Here is a 15,064-nt window from a genome sequence, read left to right as displayed (position 1 = left end):
GAAGTCTTCTGAAAACATCATCTACTGTAAAATGGAAATGTGGGGCATACAGTTTACAGTTCTCATATGCAATACCATACATATAATTTTAATGTCATTACAAATTTCTCACTAAACAGTAACTTTTTGGACACCCTGTAGTTATATTTTTCATAAATCTTGTAATAAAATTAATATAATAATGTTATTGCATGGAAACAAATGTTAAAACATAGAATCTGTTAAAATAAATAAGCAGATTCTATACTGTTGTATCCTATTAAAAATTTCTATAAACTAAGGTATTTTTTTAATATAATTTATAATAAGAATTTTGACATCTGGCTTTTATATCATACAATTATTATATCTACCACATTAATAATAAGTCTCACTTGCTATGAAGTATTATCACTGTAAAAAGTTAATTAATTCAAACAAAAATAAAAGAAAAATAAAAAGCTTTTGGAATGATAATATATTAAAATTTGATTTTGTCATAAAACCAATAAAATTTTTGGACTTAAATAATTATCCTCAATAATTATCAACTATTAACCATGGGTAAGTGAATATTTACAGAGAGCAATGCATCATATACCCATTTAGGATACCGATGATCAGGATAGACTTTCTGCATAAATTCTTTAACAAATTCAGGAAACTTGTTTTCTTTGATGCTTTCACGGATTGACCTCATTAAGTTCATCTAAATTTTAAAAAAATTATTTATATAAAATATAAATAAAAAGTTTTAATAGTATCATATTGCTCTCTTCAGTTAGGTAATATTGATCAAATAGTTAAGTAACTTACCAATATTACCTAACTAAGGAGGGCAGTATGATACAGCCAAAATGCATTTTATGATAAAATAACAGTAAAAAATGTAGAGTTGTAATTAGTAAAATAATAACGGATTTATAAATAACTCTCAATGTGGAATAAGCCCCCTAAATAAATTAATGATAAACAGTAACCATTATAATAAGAATTAAATTAATATAATCAGTACTTAAGTTGCTTCCATTGTTCTGGTGAAATAGGCAAATGGAATACACACCTTGTATTAGATTCAAGACATTTTAATGTAGGATATTTTTATGATAACAGAAGAGTTTCAACTCTTTTAGTTCTAAAAGAAAGGGTTGATAATATTAAGGTGTTTAGTGTGTTCCTGTTTTTTAACATATTCTGTAGATTGTTTTATATTGGGTTGTTTGGAACATTTGTAGCGATTTTTGATAGCCAACAGTTGAGACACTGATTGACATGAAAATAATTAGAATTGTACAAATCAATGAATATTATGATAAATGACCTTGAGACACGTCCATTACAAAAACCCATTAAGATTATTCAAATATCATTTAATTTGTCTCATTGCAAAAATGGATGCAAACAACATGCATTATCGACACTTGTTTCTTTATTGTAAAGGCAAAAATGCTGTACAAACAGCAAAAAAAAATATGTGATGTTTATGGTGGAAATGCTGTAGCAAAATCAACTGTTCGAAAGTGGTTTGAAAAATTTAAAGCAGGTAATTTCAGCCTTGAAATGCTCTCCCTCAGGAAGACCCTCATTACTGAAGAGGATCAGATCAAAGCATTATTGGATGAAAACCCTCATTACACAACTCAAGAGTTTGCAGACATAGTGAAGTCATCAAACAGTACTGATTTCAACATCTAAAGAAGCTCGAATACATGAATCGTTACGACATTTGGATACCTCACGACTTAACAGAAAAGAACTTACTGGATTGCATCTCCATTTGTGATTCTCTTGAAAAATGAAATGAAAATGACCCTTTTCTGAAGCACTTAGTGACAGGTGATAAAAAGTGGATCGTTTATAACAACATCAGCAAAAAACGATCATGGGGTAAGAAAAATGAACTACCATTAAAAACTCCAAAGGCCTGTCTTCATCCAAAGAAGGTCATGCTCACCATCTGGTGGGATTGGAAAGGAATCCTGTACTATGAGCTGCTTCCACAGAATCAAACAATTGATTCTGATAAGTATAGTTCCCAATTGGATAAACTGAACATGGAAATTAAAGAAAAACATCCAGAATTAGCCAATAGAAAAGGCATTGTGTTTCACCATGATAATGCCAGACCATACGTCTTTACAAACATGCCAAAAATGACTGGAACTAGGCTGGGATGTTTTACCTCACACCCGACCTTGTCCATTTGTTTCATTCTCTGCAAAATTCCCTTCATGATAAAAGCTTTGACACTTTGGAAGCTTGCAAAAACCACTTGGTTCAGTTTTTCATGGGACAAACTAGAAAGTTCTATGAAGAGGGTATCATGAAGCTCCCCCATAGATGGCAACACATCATTAAAAACAATGGTGCATACATAATGGAATAAAAGTATATTTTTAGTTTTAAAACTGTTTCTTTTATTTCTCTTAAAAATCACTATGAACTTTCCAAACAAACCAATATAATATATTGAATGTGTTCCTAGAGAATAACAATTTATATTTCTTTTCTAAATTTTTTACAAAATGTATTTTTTATCTAGCCTTAAACTTCAACTTATTTTTAAAAAAATACAGACACAAAGAGAAAGAAAATCAATATATTTTAAGAAACTGATTCATCTTTATAGTGTTAATACTCACAAAGAATTATATAAATTGTATTAAGGTTTATATAGTGTTAATACTCACAAAGAATTATATAAATTGTATTAAGGTTTATGAAGTTGCTAAGCGTGTCTGCAAAGTCTTATAAATTTTGTTTTTGCTCAAATTTCAGAGACATTCTACATTAAAATATACAAGCAATTAATTAATAACATCAGAAAATCAATAAAATCATAAATACTTATAATTTGCATGTACAAATCTATTCTTATTCATAAACGTAACTCAAAGATAAATTAAACTAATATGTAAATTTTTTATTGGGATGCCAAATTCTCATTAAGAAAAATTCCTTAAATTGTCATAAAAAAATTAATATGCAAATTAGCATTTATAAAATTCAGTACAATTTACAAGCAATTAGCAGTATCTTAATGTAAACAGGCTTTGAAATTGTAGCAATAATTCTCCAATAATAACTGAGGAAAAAGAAAACCTTTATTCAAGAACAAATGAGTTCTTGAAGAAAGCTTTTCTTTTTCCTCAGTTATTGTAGGAATCACTAAACTGGATACATTTTTAAAAAGGAAGACACTATCAATAAATAACTAAATAGTAAAATATAAATATTTAAAAAGAAGAGCACTTCCTAGGTTTCAATACATAAGTAATGTATCTTCATATACATTATGTACCCTGTGATCTACTTGTGATGACTACTGACTGTTTTTGATGGCCAAATGACTGAATAATTATGATGGCAACTTACCATCTGAGGGACCAAGATCAAATCTGAATGAGTCAATGAACCCCCAAGAATTTTTTGAATGGTGGTCCATCTGGATATGTTGCCACCTTATCATTCATCATCCCATTGTGGGCCTGGCCAAACCCATAATGGACTTGCTAAAAAACAGGTAAATTTTAACTGTTTTAATTTTTTTCACTGTCTTTGTATTAAAAATAAAATGGAATGGTAAAAGAGAAAGCATATGTTAGTCAGGACTCCATACACAAAAGATATGTGTTTGCAATGGCAATCACAAAAATTATCATACTAAAAATTTTATGCTGCTCTCTGCATTCATCCTGATAGTAGGGCACACATCTTTGGTTTTTCAGTGATCATCATCCCATCCCAGTAGGAAGCTTACAACCTTTACATTTTTGTGTTTATGATGAATATCCCAGTGCATGCTTTATTTTTAAGTATGTAATAAAATTCTGACATAGTATTTTCAGAAACATGAATCTAAAATATTACATGTGATTGCAAAACACAATTGTTTGGGTTTATCTAGAAAACATCTATTTCAATGAGATTACAGATTTTTTGCACATTTCCAAGGCAGTGTTAATACATAACCCAAAATATATAGAGAAGTGACTGTAATAATAAGTGATATGATGCAAAAAAAAAAGGAAGTTTTGTCCACAAAAACAAAATTAAACTAAAAAGTGAGCTATAAACAAAATAAAACTGTTGTTAATCAATACAAACAAGAACTAAGACTAATAACAGTTATCAGAATAATTATAGATTACTATTAAATACTATATTCTGGATCAACAAAAATATGGCAATGCTCCAGTAATTTTAAGTAGTATATCCATAAAGCATCTAAAAGCTAGTTTTCCATGTGCAATGATTATTGGCATTAATCAACTGGCATCAGTTTATTTGCATGTGGAAATATGCAAATTTAGGTAACACCACTTGATTGGTGTCAATAATCATTGCACTGGTAAAAGTACAAAGTGGGTGTATTTTTTGGTGCCATTAAATTGGTATGCTGACTTGCATGTGAAAATAGGTTTGAAACCTAACTTAATTCATCTTTTCTAAGTAAATTAGAGCTATGAAGTCTTATTTATCAATCAGTTGTCATAAATAAAAGTAATTCTTGGATACAATAGTAATTTTCAAACACTTAGCAAAACTCTCAAGCTGTTCCAACAATTTATACTATTGTTGAATATCACATTTCTTAATAATTTATTTACTTATTCAAATGATTAAGTTAATTAATATAATAATTTGTCATTAATTCCCAAATTAGAAAGTATGTGAGAAAGGAAAAATATCGTAAGGACTATTATTGTTTTTTCACTAAAGTATACAACAATATAAAAGATTAATGCATCAGATAATATGTAAATTTGTGGTATAATTCTGTTATGGTTGAATAATTGTTTTAATCTAGCTGGATTGTATGCATGAATAGAAATTAAAAACAGGTAATGGCTAGCCTGAATGCACTGGTTCTCATCGGATCAGTGAAGTTAAATATTAAGAGGTCTAGATAATGTAGAATTGCCAGATGCTTTTGTTTAACCTCATCCAGGGCTTGGAAGTTCTGGCCAGTCCTGAATCTGGGTTAAGAGAGAGAAAAAAGGAAGGGTTCAGCTATAAAATATGTCCAAATCAGAATTAAACAGTAATTCCACATAAAGTGAAATTAGTGATGGAGAAATAATAAATGAGAAGTTTGACTGTTTTTGTATGTCATATTTTTTCTGTAGAAACTAAAGCTATTATTTTCTTTATTTACACTATTAGAATGATTATAATAGGTTTACACAATATACATGAAATAATTTATAAAATTTCTGATCAAAACAATTTAAAAAAATAAAATATTTTTCCAAATAATCTATATATATTATTTATTTAAAAGATATTTTCAACTTGCTATTATACAGGGTAGTCATAAAATCTTTCCCTGATTACAAAAATTTATTTTACAAAGAATATATTAGATGAAAATATGAGATTTATGGCATAATTTGGGCTAATTTCTAGAGATTTTTGCTGTAATCTTACCCTGACCGAACAGTCTAGATCAGTGGTTCTTAACCAGTGTTCTGCAAACCCGCCTCAAGTGTTTCATGAAAGAATATTTTAAAGTTTTTATTGAAAATTTATTTTAATGTACTACAAAATACTATCAGATTTATAGATAATTTCATGGTTTTATTTTATTCAATACATTAAAGTTTATGGAATTGTAGACATGGAATTGCTTATCAATTTTCGAATATATTTATGTCAATGCTCCGTGTAATAAAAAGTATGCAGATGGTGTTCCACAGCCTCAGAAAGGTTGAGAACCACTGGTCTAGATAGTGCTGCAGTCACCAGCATTAAAATAGCATCTTTGCAGGAAACTCAATGATTTCTATGGTTTCACAAAACAAAATCACTAATCACAATTCAGCAGAGGTTCAGAAAAGAGTATGGACAAGACTCACCAGATGTGAAAGATTGATATATGAAGCTTAAAGAGACTGGCGTTTTTCTAGTCACCAACACTGCCAGTCTCTTTAAACTTTCCATAGCAACCTTTCATATCATTCATCTTTTCTCCATTCTCTAAAATTTTGCTGAACTGCAATTGGTGATTTTGTTCTGTGAAACCATAGAATGTGTTAAGCTTTTCCTGCAAAACACATTTTTATACTAACAATTGCAACACCACCTGGACTATTCACAGTCTATGTAACATTATGATAAAAAAAAAAACAAGGAATCAGTCTAAATTGTGCAACAAACAATGTGTTTCTAAAGTTTAGCTTTTGCATAATAAGGTAAAAACAAAAGTAAGATACAAAGAAAAATTATTAATAAAATAATATACAGTATATTGTTTCTTTTTTAAAATTTTTATATTATAATAAACATTAACAGAGAAATTTGAAAATAACTTGTTGTTTGGAATAAGGGAATACAACATGAAAGGAATCTGCCAAAGTAAGCATTTCCTAGGAACTGGTCCCTATTTAAATATTAGACATGTGAAGAAAACACAGAAAACTTTGCACAGCAAGCCTGTTGGTAACAAACCTGAAAGCAACTACCAGTGTTTAGTACTTTTAGTCACTTGGCCACAAACCAGCCTAAAAATAATTTAATAATAAAACAATTATAATAATGTTTACCTGAAATGCTACATTGTGAACAGAAAGTAAATGGCAGGCAACTGTTTCACGTGTGACAATGGAATGTAAATAAGCTCTAGTATAATGAGTACATGTGGAACAAGAACATTTATCATCAATGGGTTGAAAATCTTTGGCATAACATTCCTTTTTCAAGTTTAACTGTCCTTCTATAACTAGTGCTGATCCAAATCTCTGTTAATGAAATTAAGTTTTAATNTTTGAATGAAGTTTTAGTAATAATAATATCTTTTGATAATTCAATATATTTTTAAGTGTCATTACATTATGTGTGACACTGCATGACAACATTAAACAAGATCAACCAGTATTATAAGGTCCTTTATATAAGTATTTTTTATATTAAAAAGACAATAGAATCCTTAAATAATAAGATTTTTCTTTATTTATACATATTTATTGAATTTGTCTAGTTAGTATTACAACTAACAATGTTACTTTTTGTTTTTAAATCTACAAATTGATTGATAATGTTATCATAATTTAATAAATTTTTTCAGGCATATTATCTTTGTTATGTAATTTTTGAAGCCCCTCAAGATGAGGCCCTAGGAGCATGCCTAGTGTGCCTATTGGGCAATCCATCACTGGCTAAAACTGTTACTAGAACTGTTTCAATATGAATAAAGTATTCAGAAGTGACATTTCTTACGTTAGTAGTGATGCCTTCTGTAAAGAATTTGTAATTATGTTTTCTGTGGATGTTGCACTCATAATAAAACTTTTATATATATATATATAAAAATGGACGTGTATGTCCCTATATTTCACTTTTCCGCCAAAACTACACATTGCACGTGAATGGTGTTTGTATGTAGTAGTAGCCCAAGTCTCCATTCACGCACTATGGGGGTTGCATCTCGATAGCTATAAGGGTGCAGGAGATATGGGGCTGAAAGTGGTTGAAAGTGGTTTTCTATTTCGAATGTTATGTTCGAATTTGTTCGAATTTAATTCGAACAATATTCGAATTAAATTCAAACATAAAATTTGAATATTGGTTCGATTATAGAATGATTGTAAACGTTCCAGAAATGTTAAAAATAGTTCATTTGACTGGACGTGAACAGGAGACATTCAGAAATAGAATCGGGACCAGGTCTCTAATTAGTCTGGAAACGGGGGACCTAATTCTTGCATTCTGTGAAAACGGGTAAGATTGGCTATAATGTAATTATCTTAATCTTCACTATCATTACTTTTTGCCCACAAATAAAAACCCAGCGAAGCGGGTCCTTGCAGCTAGATTCTAGATTACTTAGAAAAACAGTCTTTTATATATAAAAAACAAAAACTATATTACATACAAATGTACGAACAAATAAAAACCAAGCGAAGCGGGTCCTTGCAGCTAGTTATTCTATAAAATTCAATTTCTAACAGAGTTTTATTTATATAAAGTTTAATGTAATTAAATAATATTAAATATTATATTAACACAATCACTACCTGTGATGCCTTGGAGCAGTCTACACTGCAACACCACATGTGATGACTCCTCTCATAAGCATCATAAAAGTTTGTTGTTTCTTGGTCAGAAAATTTTATTACTTGTTTTTAAGAAAGATTTTTTCTATTGTTTATTGAACACTTCTAAGAACATTTTACATAATTTTATATAAAATATGTTCTTAGAAGTGTACAATAATCTTTTATATCTTTTGACATTTTTAATATACATAAACAAATCATTAAAAAATTTCAGCACACAGCTAGGGACATCACTTCCTATGAGGACATACCAGGCGTCTTTTTAAAGTAAGTACTGTTTTAATATAACGCCGCTGGAGCGCTGCAGTCGGCACTTAGCTGTGTGTACCTACATCTGTTGGGAAGCCACAAACGCCACTACGGAGCCAGTCGACTGTGTTTACTGCTGTTTGTGTGTTATTGAAATGCCGCCGCTCATTGAGAATCCCGCCGACTGCGAAGTGCGTGCCGTTATTCGTTTTCTTAGTGCTAAAGGCTCGAAAGTGGCTGAAATTCATCGCCAAATCAGTGAAGTTTATGGTGAAAGCGTTATGAGTGATGGAATGGTATGAAAATGGGTTAGGGCCTTTAGTAATGGCCGCACAAACATTCACGATGAGGAACAAAGTGGGCGACCTTCAGTCATTATCGACGATTTGATTGAAAAAATGGACTGTAGAGTGAAAGAGAACAGACAATTCACGATTTCATCTTTATCTAAAGAGTTTCCTGCAGTTTCAAGAAGTGTTCTCTATGAAATTGTGACCGGACGATTAAATTATCGGAAGTTGTGTTCCCGTTGGGTGCCAAAAATGTTGACGGAGGAGCACAAAACCAAACGTTTGGCCAGTGCATTGACTTTTCTTGAGCACTACAGTGACNATTATTATATCTACCACATTAATAATAAGTCTCACTTGCTATGAAGTATTATCACTGTAAAAAGTTAATTAATTCAAACAAAAATAAAAGAAAAATAAAAAGCTTTTGGAATGATAATATATTAAAATTTGATTTTGTCATAAAACCAATAAAATTTTTGGACTTAAATAATTATCCTCAATAATTATCAACTATTAACCATGGGTAAGTGAATATTTACAGAGAGCAATGCATCATATACCCATTTAGGATACCGATGATCAGGATAGACTTTCTGCATAAATTCTTTAACAAATTCAGGAAACTTGTTTTCTTTGATGCTTTCACGGATTGACCTCATTAAGTTCATCTAAATTTTAAAAAAATTATTTATATAAAATATAAATAAAAAGTTTTAATAGTATCATATTGCTCTCTTCAGTTAGGTAATATTGATCAAATAGTTAAGTAACTTACCAATATTACCTAACTAAGGAGGGCAGTATGATACAGCCAAAATGCATTTTATGATAAAATAACAGTAAAAAATGTAGAGTTGTAATTAGTAAAATAATAACGGATTTATAAATAACTCTCAATGTGGAATAAGCCCCCTAAATAAATTAATGATAAACAGTAACCATTATAATAAGAATTAAATTAATATAATCAGTACTTAAGTTGCTTCCATTGTTCTGGTGAAATAGGCAAATGGAATACACACCTTGTATTAGATTCAAGACATTTTAATGTAGGATATTTTTATGATAACAGAAGAGTTTCAACTCTTTTAGTTCTAAAAGAAAGGGTTGATAATATTAAGGTGTTTAGTGTGTTCCTGTTTTTTAACATATTCTGTAGATTGTTTTATATTGGGTTGTTTGGAACATTTGTAGCGATTTTTGATAGCCAACAGTTGAGACACTGATTGACATGAAAATAATTAGAATTGTACAAATCAATGAATATTATGATAAATGACCTTGAGACACGTCCATTACAAAAACCCATTAAGATTATTCAAATATCATTTAATTTGTCTCATTGCAAAAATGGATGCAAACAACATGCATTATCGACACTTGTTTCTTTATTGTAAAGGCAAAAATGCTGTACAAACAGCAAAAAAAAATATGTGATGTTTATGGTGGAAATGCTGTAGCAAAATCAACTGTTCGAAAGTGGTTTGAAAAATTTAAAGCAGGTAATTTCAGCCTTGAAATGCTCTCCCTCAGGAAGACCCTCATTACTGAAGAGGATCAGATCAAAGCATTATTGGATGAAAACCCTCATTACACAACTCAAGAGTTTGCAGACATAGTGAAGTCATCAAACAGTACTGATTTCAACATCTAAAGAAGCTCGAATACATGAATCGTTACGACATTTGGATACCTCACGACTTAACAGAAAAGAACTTACTGGATTGCATCTCCATTTGTGATTCTCTTGAAAAATGAAATGAAAATGACCCTTTTCTGAAGCACTTAGTGACAGGTGATAAAAAGTGGATCGTTTATAACAACATCAGCAAAAAACGATCATGGGGTAAGAAAAATGAACTACCATTAAAAACTCCAAAGGCCTGTCTTCATCCAAAGAAGGTCATGCTCACCATCTGGTGGGATTGGAAAGGAATCCTGTACTATGAGCTGCTTCCACAGAATCAAACAATTGATTCTGATAAGTATAGTTCCCAATTGGATAAACTGAACATGGAAATTAAAGAAAAACATCCAGAATTAGCCAATAGAAAAGGCATTGTGTTTCACCATGATAATGCCAGACCATACGTCTTTACAAACATGCCAAAAATGACTGGAACTAGGCTGGGATGTTTTACCTCACACCCGACCTTGTCCATTTGTTTCATTCTCTGCAAAATTCCCTTCATGATAAAAGCTTTGACACTTTGGAAGCTTGCAAAAACCACTTGGTACAGTTTTTCATGGGACAAACTAGAAAGTTCTATGAAGAGGGTATCATGAAGCTCCCCCATAGATGGCAACACATCATTAAAAACAATGGTGCATACATAATGGAATAAAAGTATATTTTTAGTTTTAAAACTGTTTCTTTTATTTCTCTTAAAAATCACTATGAACTTTCCAAACAAACCAATATAATATATTGAATGTGTTCCTAGAGAATAACAATTTATATTTCTTTTCTAAATTTTTTACAAAATGTATTTTTTATCTAGCCTTAAACTTCAACTTATTTTTAAAAAAATACAGACACAAAGAGAAAGAAAATCAATATATTTTAAGAAACTGATTCATCTTTATAGTGTTAATACTCACAAAGAATTATATAAATTGTATTAAGGTTTATATAGTGTTAATACTCACAAAGAATTATATAAATTGTATTAAGGTTTATGAAGTTGCTAAGCGTGTCTGCAAAGTCTTATAAATTTTGTTTTTGCTCAAATTTCAGAGACATTCTACATTAAAATATACAAGCAATTAATTAATAACATCAGAAAATCAATAAAATCATAAATACTTATAATTTGCATGTACAAATCTATTCTTATTCATAAACGTAACTCAAAGATAAATTAAACTAATATGTAAATTTTTTATTGGGATGCCAAATTCTCATTAAGAAAAATTCCTTAAATTGTCATAAAAAAATTAATATGCAAATTAGCATTTATAAAATTCAGTACAATTTACAAGCAATTAGCAGTATCTTAATGTAAACAGGCTTTGAAATTGTAGCAATAATTCTCCAATAATAACTGAGGAAAAAGAAAACCTTTATTCAAGAACAAATGAGTTCTTGAAGAAAGCTTTTCTTTTTCCTCAGTTATTGTAGGAATCACTAAACTGGATACATTTTTAAAAAGGAAGACACTATCAATAAATAACTAAATAGTAAAATATAAATATTTAAAAAGAAGAGCACTTCCTAGGTTTCAATACATAAGTAATGTATCTTCATATACATTATGTACCCTGTGATCTACTTGTGATGACTACTGACTGTTTTTGATGGCCAAATGACTGAATAATTATGATGGCAACTTACCATCTGAGGGACCAAGATCAAATCTGAATGAGTCAATGAACCCCCAAGAATTTTTTGAATGGTGGTCCATCTGGATATGTTGCCACCTTATCATTCATCATCCCATTGTGGGCCTGGCCAAACCCATAATGGACTTGCTAAAAAACAGGTAAATTTTAACTGTTTTAATTTTTTTCACTGTCTTTGTATTAAAAATAAAATGGAATGGTAAAAGAGAAAGCATATGTTAGTCAGGACTCCATACACAAAAGATATGTGTTTGCAATGGCAATCACAAAAATTATCATACTAAAAATTTTATGCTGCTCTCTGCATTCATCCTGATAGTACGGCACACATCTTTGGTTTTTCAGTGATCATCATCCCATCCCAGTAGGAAGCTTACAACCTTTACATTTTTGTGTTTATGATGAATATCCCAGTGCATGCTTTATTTTTAAGTATGTAATAAAATTCTGACATAGTATTTTCAGAAACATGAATCTAAAATATTACATGTGATTGCAAAACACAATTGTTTGGGTTTATCTAGAAAACATCTATTTCAATGAGATTACAGATTTTTTGCACATTTCCAAGGCAGTGTTAATACATAACCCAAAATATATAGAGAAGTGACTGTAATAATAAGTGATATGATGCAAAAAAAAAGGAAGTTTTGTCCACAAAAACAAAATTAAACTAAAAAGTGAGCTATAAACAAAATAAAACTGTTGTTAATCAATACAAACAAGAACTAAGACTAATAACAGTTATCAGAATAATTATAGATTACTATTAAATACTATATTCTGGATCAACAAAAATATGGCAATGCTCCAGTAATTTTAAGTAGTATATCCATAAAGCATCTAAAAGCTAGTTTTCCATGTGCAATGATTATTGGCATTAATCAACTGGCATCAGTTTATTTGCATGTGGAAATATGCAAATTTAGGTAACACCACTTGATTGGTGTCAATAATCATTGCACTGGTAAAAGTACAAAGTGGGTGTATTTTTTGGTGCCATTAAATTGGTATGCTGACTTGCATGTGAAAATAGGTTTGAAACCTAACTTAATTCATCTTTTCTAAGTAAATTAGAGCTATGAAGTCTTATTTATCAATCAGTTGTCATAAATAAAAGTAATTCTTGGATACAATAGTAATTTTCAAACACTTAGCAAAACTCTCAAGCTGTTCCAACAATTTATACTATTGTTGAATATCACATTTCTTAATAATTTATTTACTTATTCAAATGATTAAGTTAATTAATATAATAATTTGTCATTAATTCCCAAATTAGAAAGTATGTGAGAAAGGAAAAATATCGTAAGGACTATTATTGTTTTTTCACTAAAGTATACAACAATATAAAAGATTAATGCATCAGATAATATGTAAATTTGTGGTATAATTCTGTTATGGTTGAATAATTGTTTTAATCTAGCTGGATTGTATGCATGAATAGAAATTAAAAACAGGTAATGGCTAGCCTGAATGCACTGGTTCTCATCGGATCAGTGAAGTTAAATATTAAGAGGTCTAGATAATGTAGAATTGCCAGATGCTTTTGTTTAACCTCATCCAGGGCTTGGAAGTTCTGGCCAGTCCTGAATCTGGGTTAAGAGAGAGAAAAAAGGAAGGGTTCAGCTATAAAATATGTCCAAATCAGAATTAAACAGTAATTCCACATAAAGTGAAATTAGTGATGGAGAAATAATAAATGAGAAGTTTGACTGTTTTTGTATGTCATATTTTTTCTGTAGAAACTAAAGCTATTATTTTCTTTATTTACACTATTAGAATGATTATAATAGGTTTACACAATATACATGAAATAATTTATAAAATTTCTGATCAAAACAATTTAAAAAAATAAAATATTTTTCCAAATAATCTATATATATTATTTATTTAAAAGATATTTTCAACTTGCTATTATACAGGGTAGTCATAAAATCTTTCCCTGATTACAAAAATTTATTTTACAAAGAATATATTAGATGAAAATATGAGATTTATGGCATAATTTGGGCTAATTTCTAGAGATTTTTGCTGTAATCTTACCCTGACCGAACAGTCTAGATCAGTGGTTCTTAACCAGTGTTCTGCAAACCCGCCTCAAGTGTTTCATGAAAGAATATTTTAAAGTTTTTATTGAAAATTTATTTTAATGTACTACAAAATACTATCAGATTTATAGATAATTTCATGGTTTTATTTTATTCAATACATTAAAGTTTATGGAATTGTAGACATGGAATTGCTTATCAATTTTCGAATATATTTATGTCAATGCTCCGTGTAATAAAAAGTATGCAGATGGTGTTCCACAGCCTCAGAAAGGTTGAGAACCACTGGTCTAGATAGTGCTGCAGTCACCAGCATTAAAATAGCATCTTTGCAGGAAACTCAATGATTTCTATGGTTTCACAAAACAAAATCACTAATCACAATTCAGCAGAGGTTCAGAAAAGAGTATGGACAAGACTCACCAGATGTGAAAGATTGATATATGAAGCTTAAAGAGACTGGCGTTTTTCTAGTCACCAACACTGCCAGTCTCTTTAAACTTTCCATAGCAACCTTTCATATCATTCATCTTTTCTCCATTCTCTAAAATTTTGCTGAACTGCAATTGGTGATTTTGTTCTGTGAAACCATAGAATGTGTTAAGCTTTTCCTGCAAAACACATTTTTATACTAACAATTGCAACACCACCTGGACTATTCACAGTCTATGTAACATTATGATAAAAAAAAAAACAAGGAATCAGTCTAAATTGTGCAACAAACAATGTGTTTCTAAAGTTTAGCTTTTGCATAATAAGGTAAAAACAAAAGTAAGATACAAAGAAAAATTATTAATAAAATAATATACAGTATATTGTTTCTTTTTTAAAATTTTTATATTATAATAAACATTAACAGAGAAATTTGAAAATAACTTGTTGTTTGGAATAAGGGAATACAACATGAAAGGAATCTGCCAAAGTAAGCATTTCCTAGGAACTGGTCCCTATTTAAATATTAGACATGTGAAGAAAACACAGAAAACTTTGCACAGCAAGCCTGTTGGTAACAAACCTGAAAGCAACTACCAGTGTTTAGTACTTTTAGTCACTTGGCCACAAACCAGCCTAAAAATAATTTAATAATAAAACA

The 15,064-nt window shown here is 29.9% G+C and overlaps 2 protein-coding genes across 3 annotated transcripts in view; both read right to left on the bottom strand.

Moving 5' to 3' along the window:
- Positions 1-194: 194 nt before the first annotated feature.
- On the bottom strand, positions 195-8,033 carry LOC111626362 (queuine tRNA-ribosyltransferase catalytic subunit 1-like). Its single transcript, XM_023369710.1, has 3 exons — positions 7,995-8,033; positions 6,525-6,719; positions 195-688 (listed from the first exon to the last, which is right to left on the bottom strand). Exons 1-3 carry the CDS (start codon positions 8,031-8,033, stop codon positions 527-529), a joined length of 396 nt encoding a protein of 131 aa, XP_023225478.1. The 3' UTR covers positions 195-526.
- An 884-nt stretch (positions 8,034-8,917) lies between these two features.
- The window catches only part of LOC111626352 (queuine tRNA-ribosyltransferase catalytic subunit 1-like), a 39,119-nt gene continuing 32,972 nt past the window's right edge, over positions 8,918-15,064 (bottom strand). The window contains exon 8 of one of the 2 annotated variants that reach the window (XM_023369699.1): positions 8,918-9,246. In XM_023369699.1, the coding sequence (XP_023225467.1) occupies positions 9,085-9,246 (162 nt within the window). In that variant the 3' untranslated portion in view covers positions 8,918-9,084. Of the gene's footprint in view, positions 9,247-14,768; positions 14,987-15,064 lie in introns of those variants that run through there. The other variant, XM_023369700.1, reaches the window with a different exon arrangement.

This window comes from Centruroides sculpturatus, unplaced genomic scaffold, assembly GCF_000671375.1.
Source record: "Centruroides sculpturatus isolate CEXI.00-Female unplaced genomic scaffold, Cexi_2.0 scaffold26, whole genome shotgun sequence".
NCBI classification, from domain to species: Eukaryota; Metazoa; Arthropoda; class Arachnida; order Scorpiones; family Buthidae; genus Centruroides; species Centruroides sculpturatus.
This window is presented reverse-complemented; position numbering and strand designations above follow the sequence as displayed.

Excerpts from the sequence above, each read along its gene's own strand:
- LOC111626362 (XM_023369710.1), bottom strand. The coding sequence starts at position 8,033 with ATGTGGTGTTGCAGTGTAGACTGCTCCAAGGCATCACAG. Across the intron at positions 6,720-7,994 it reads ACTGCTCCAAGGCATCACAG|AGATTTGGATCAGCACTAGT; the intron begins GTAGTGATTGTG and ends TTTCATTAACAG. Across the intron at positions 689-6,524 it reads TTCACAATGTAGCATTTCAG|ATGAACTTAATGAGGTCAAT; the intron begins GTAAACATTATT and ends TTTAAAATTTAG.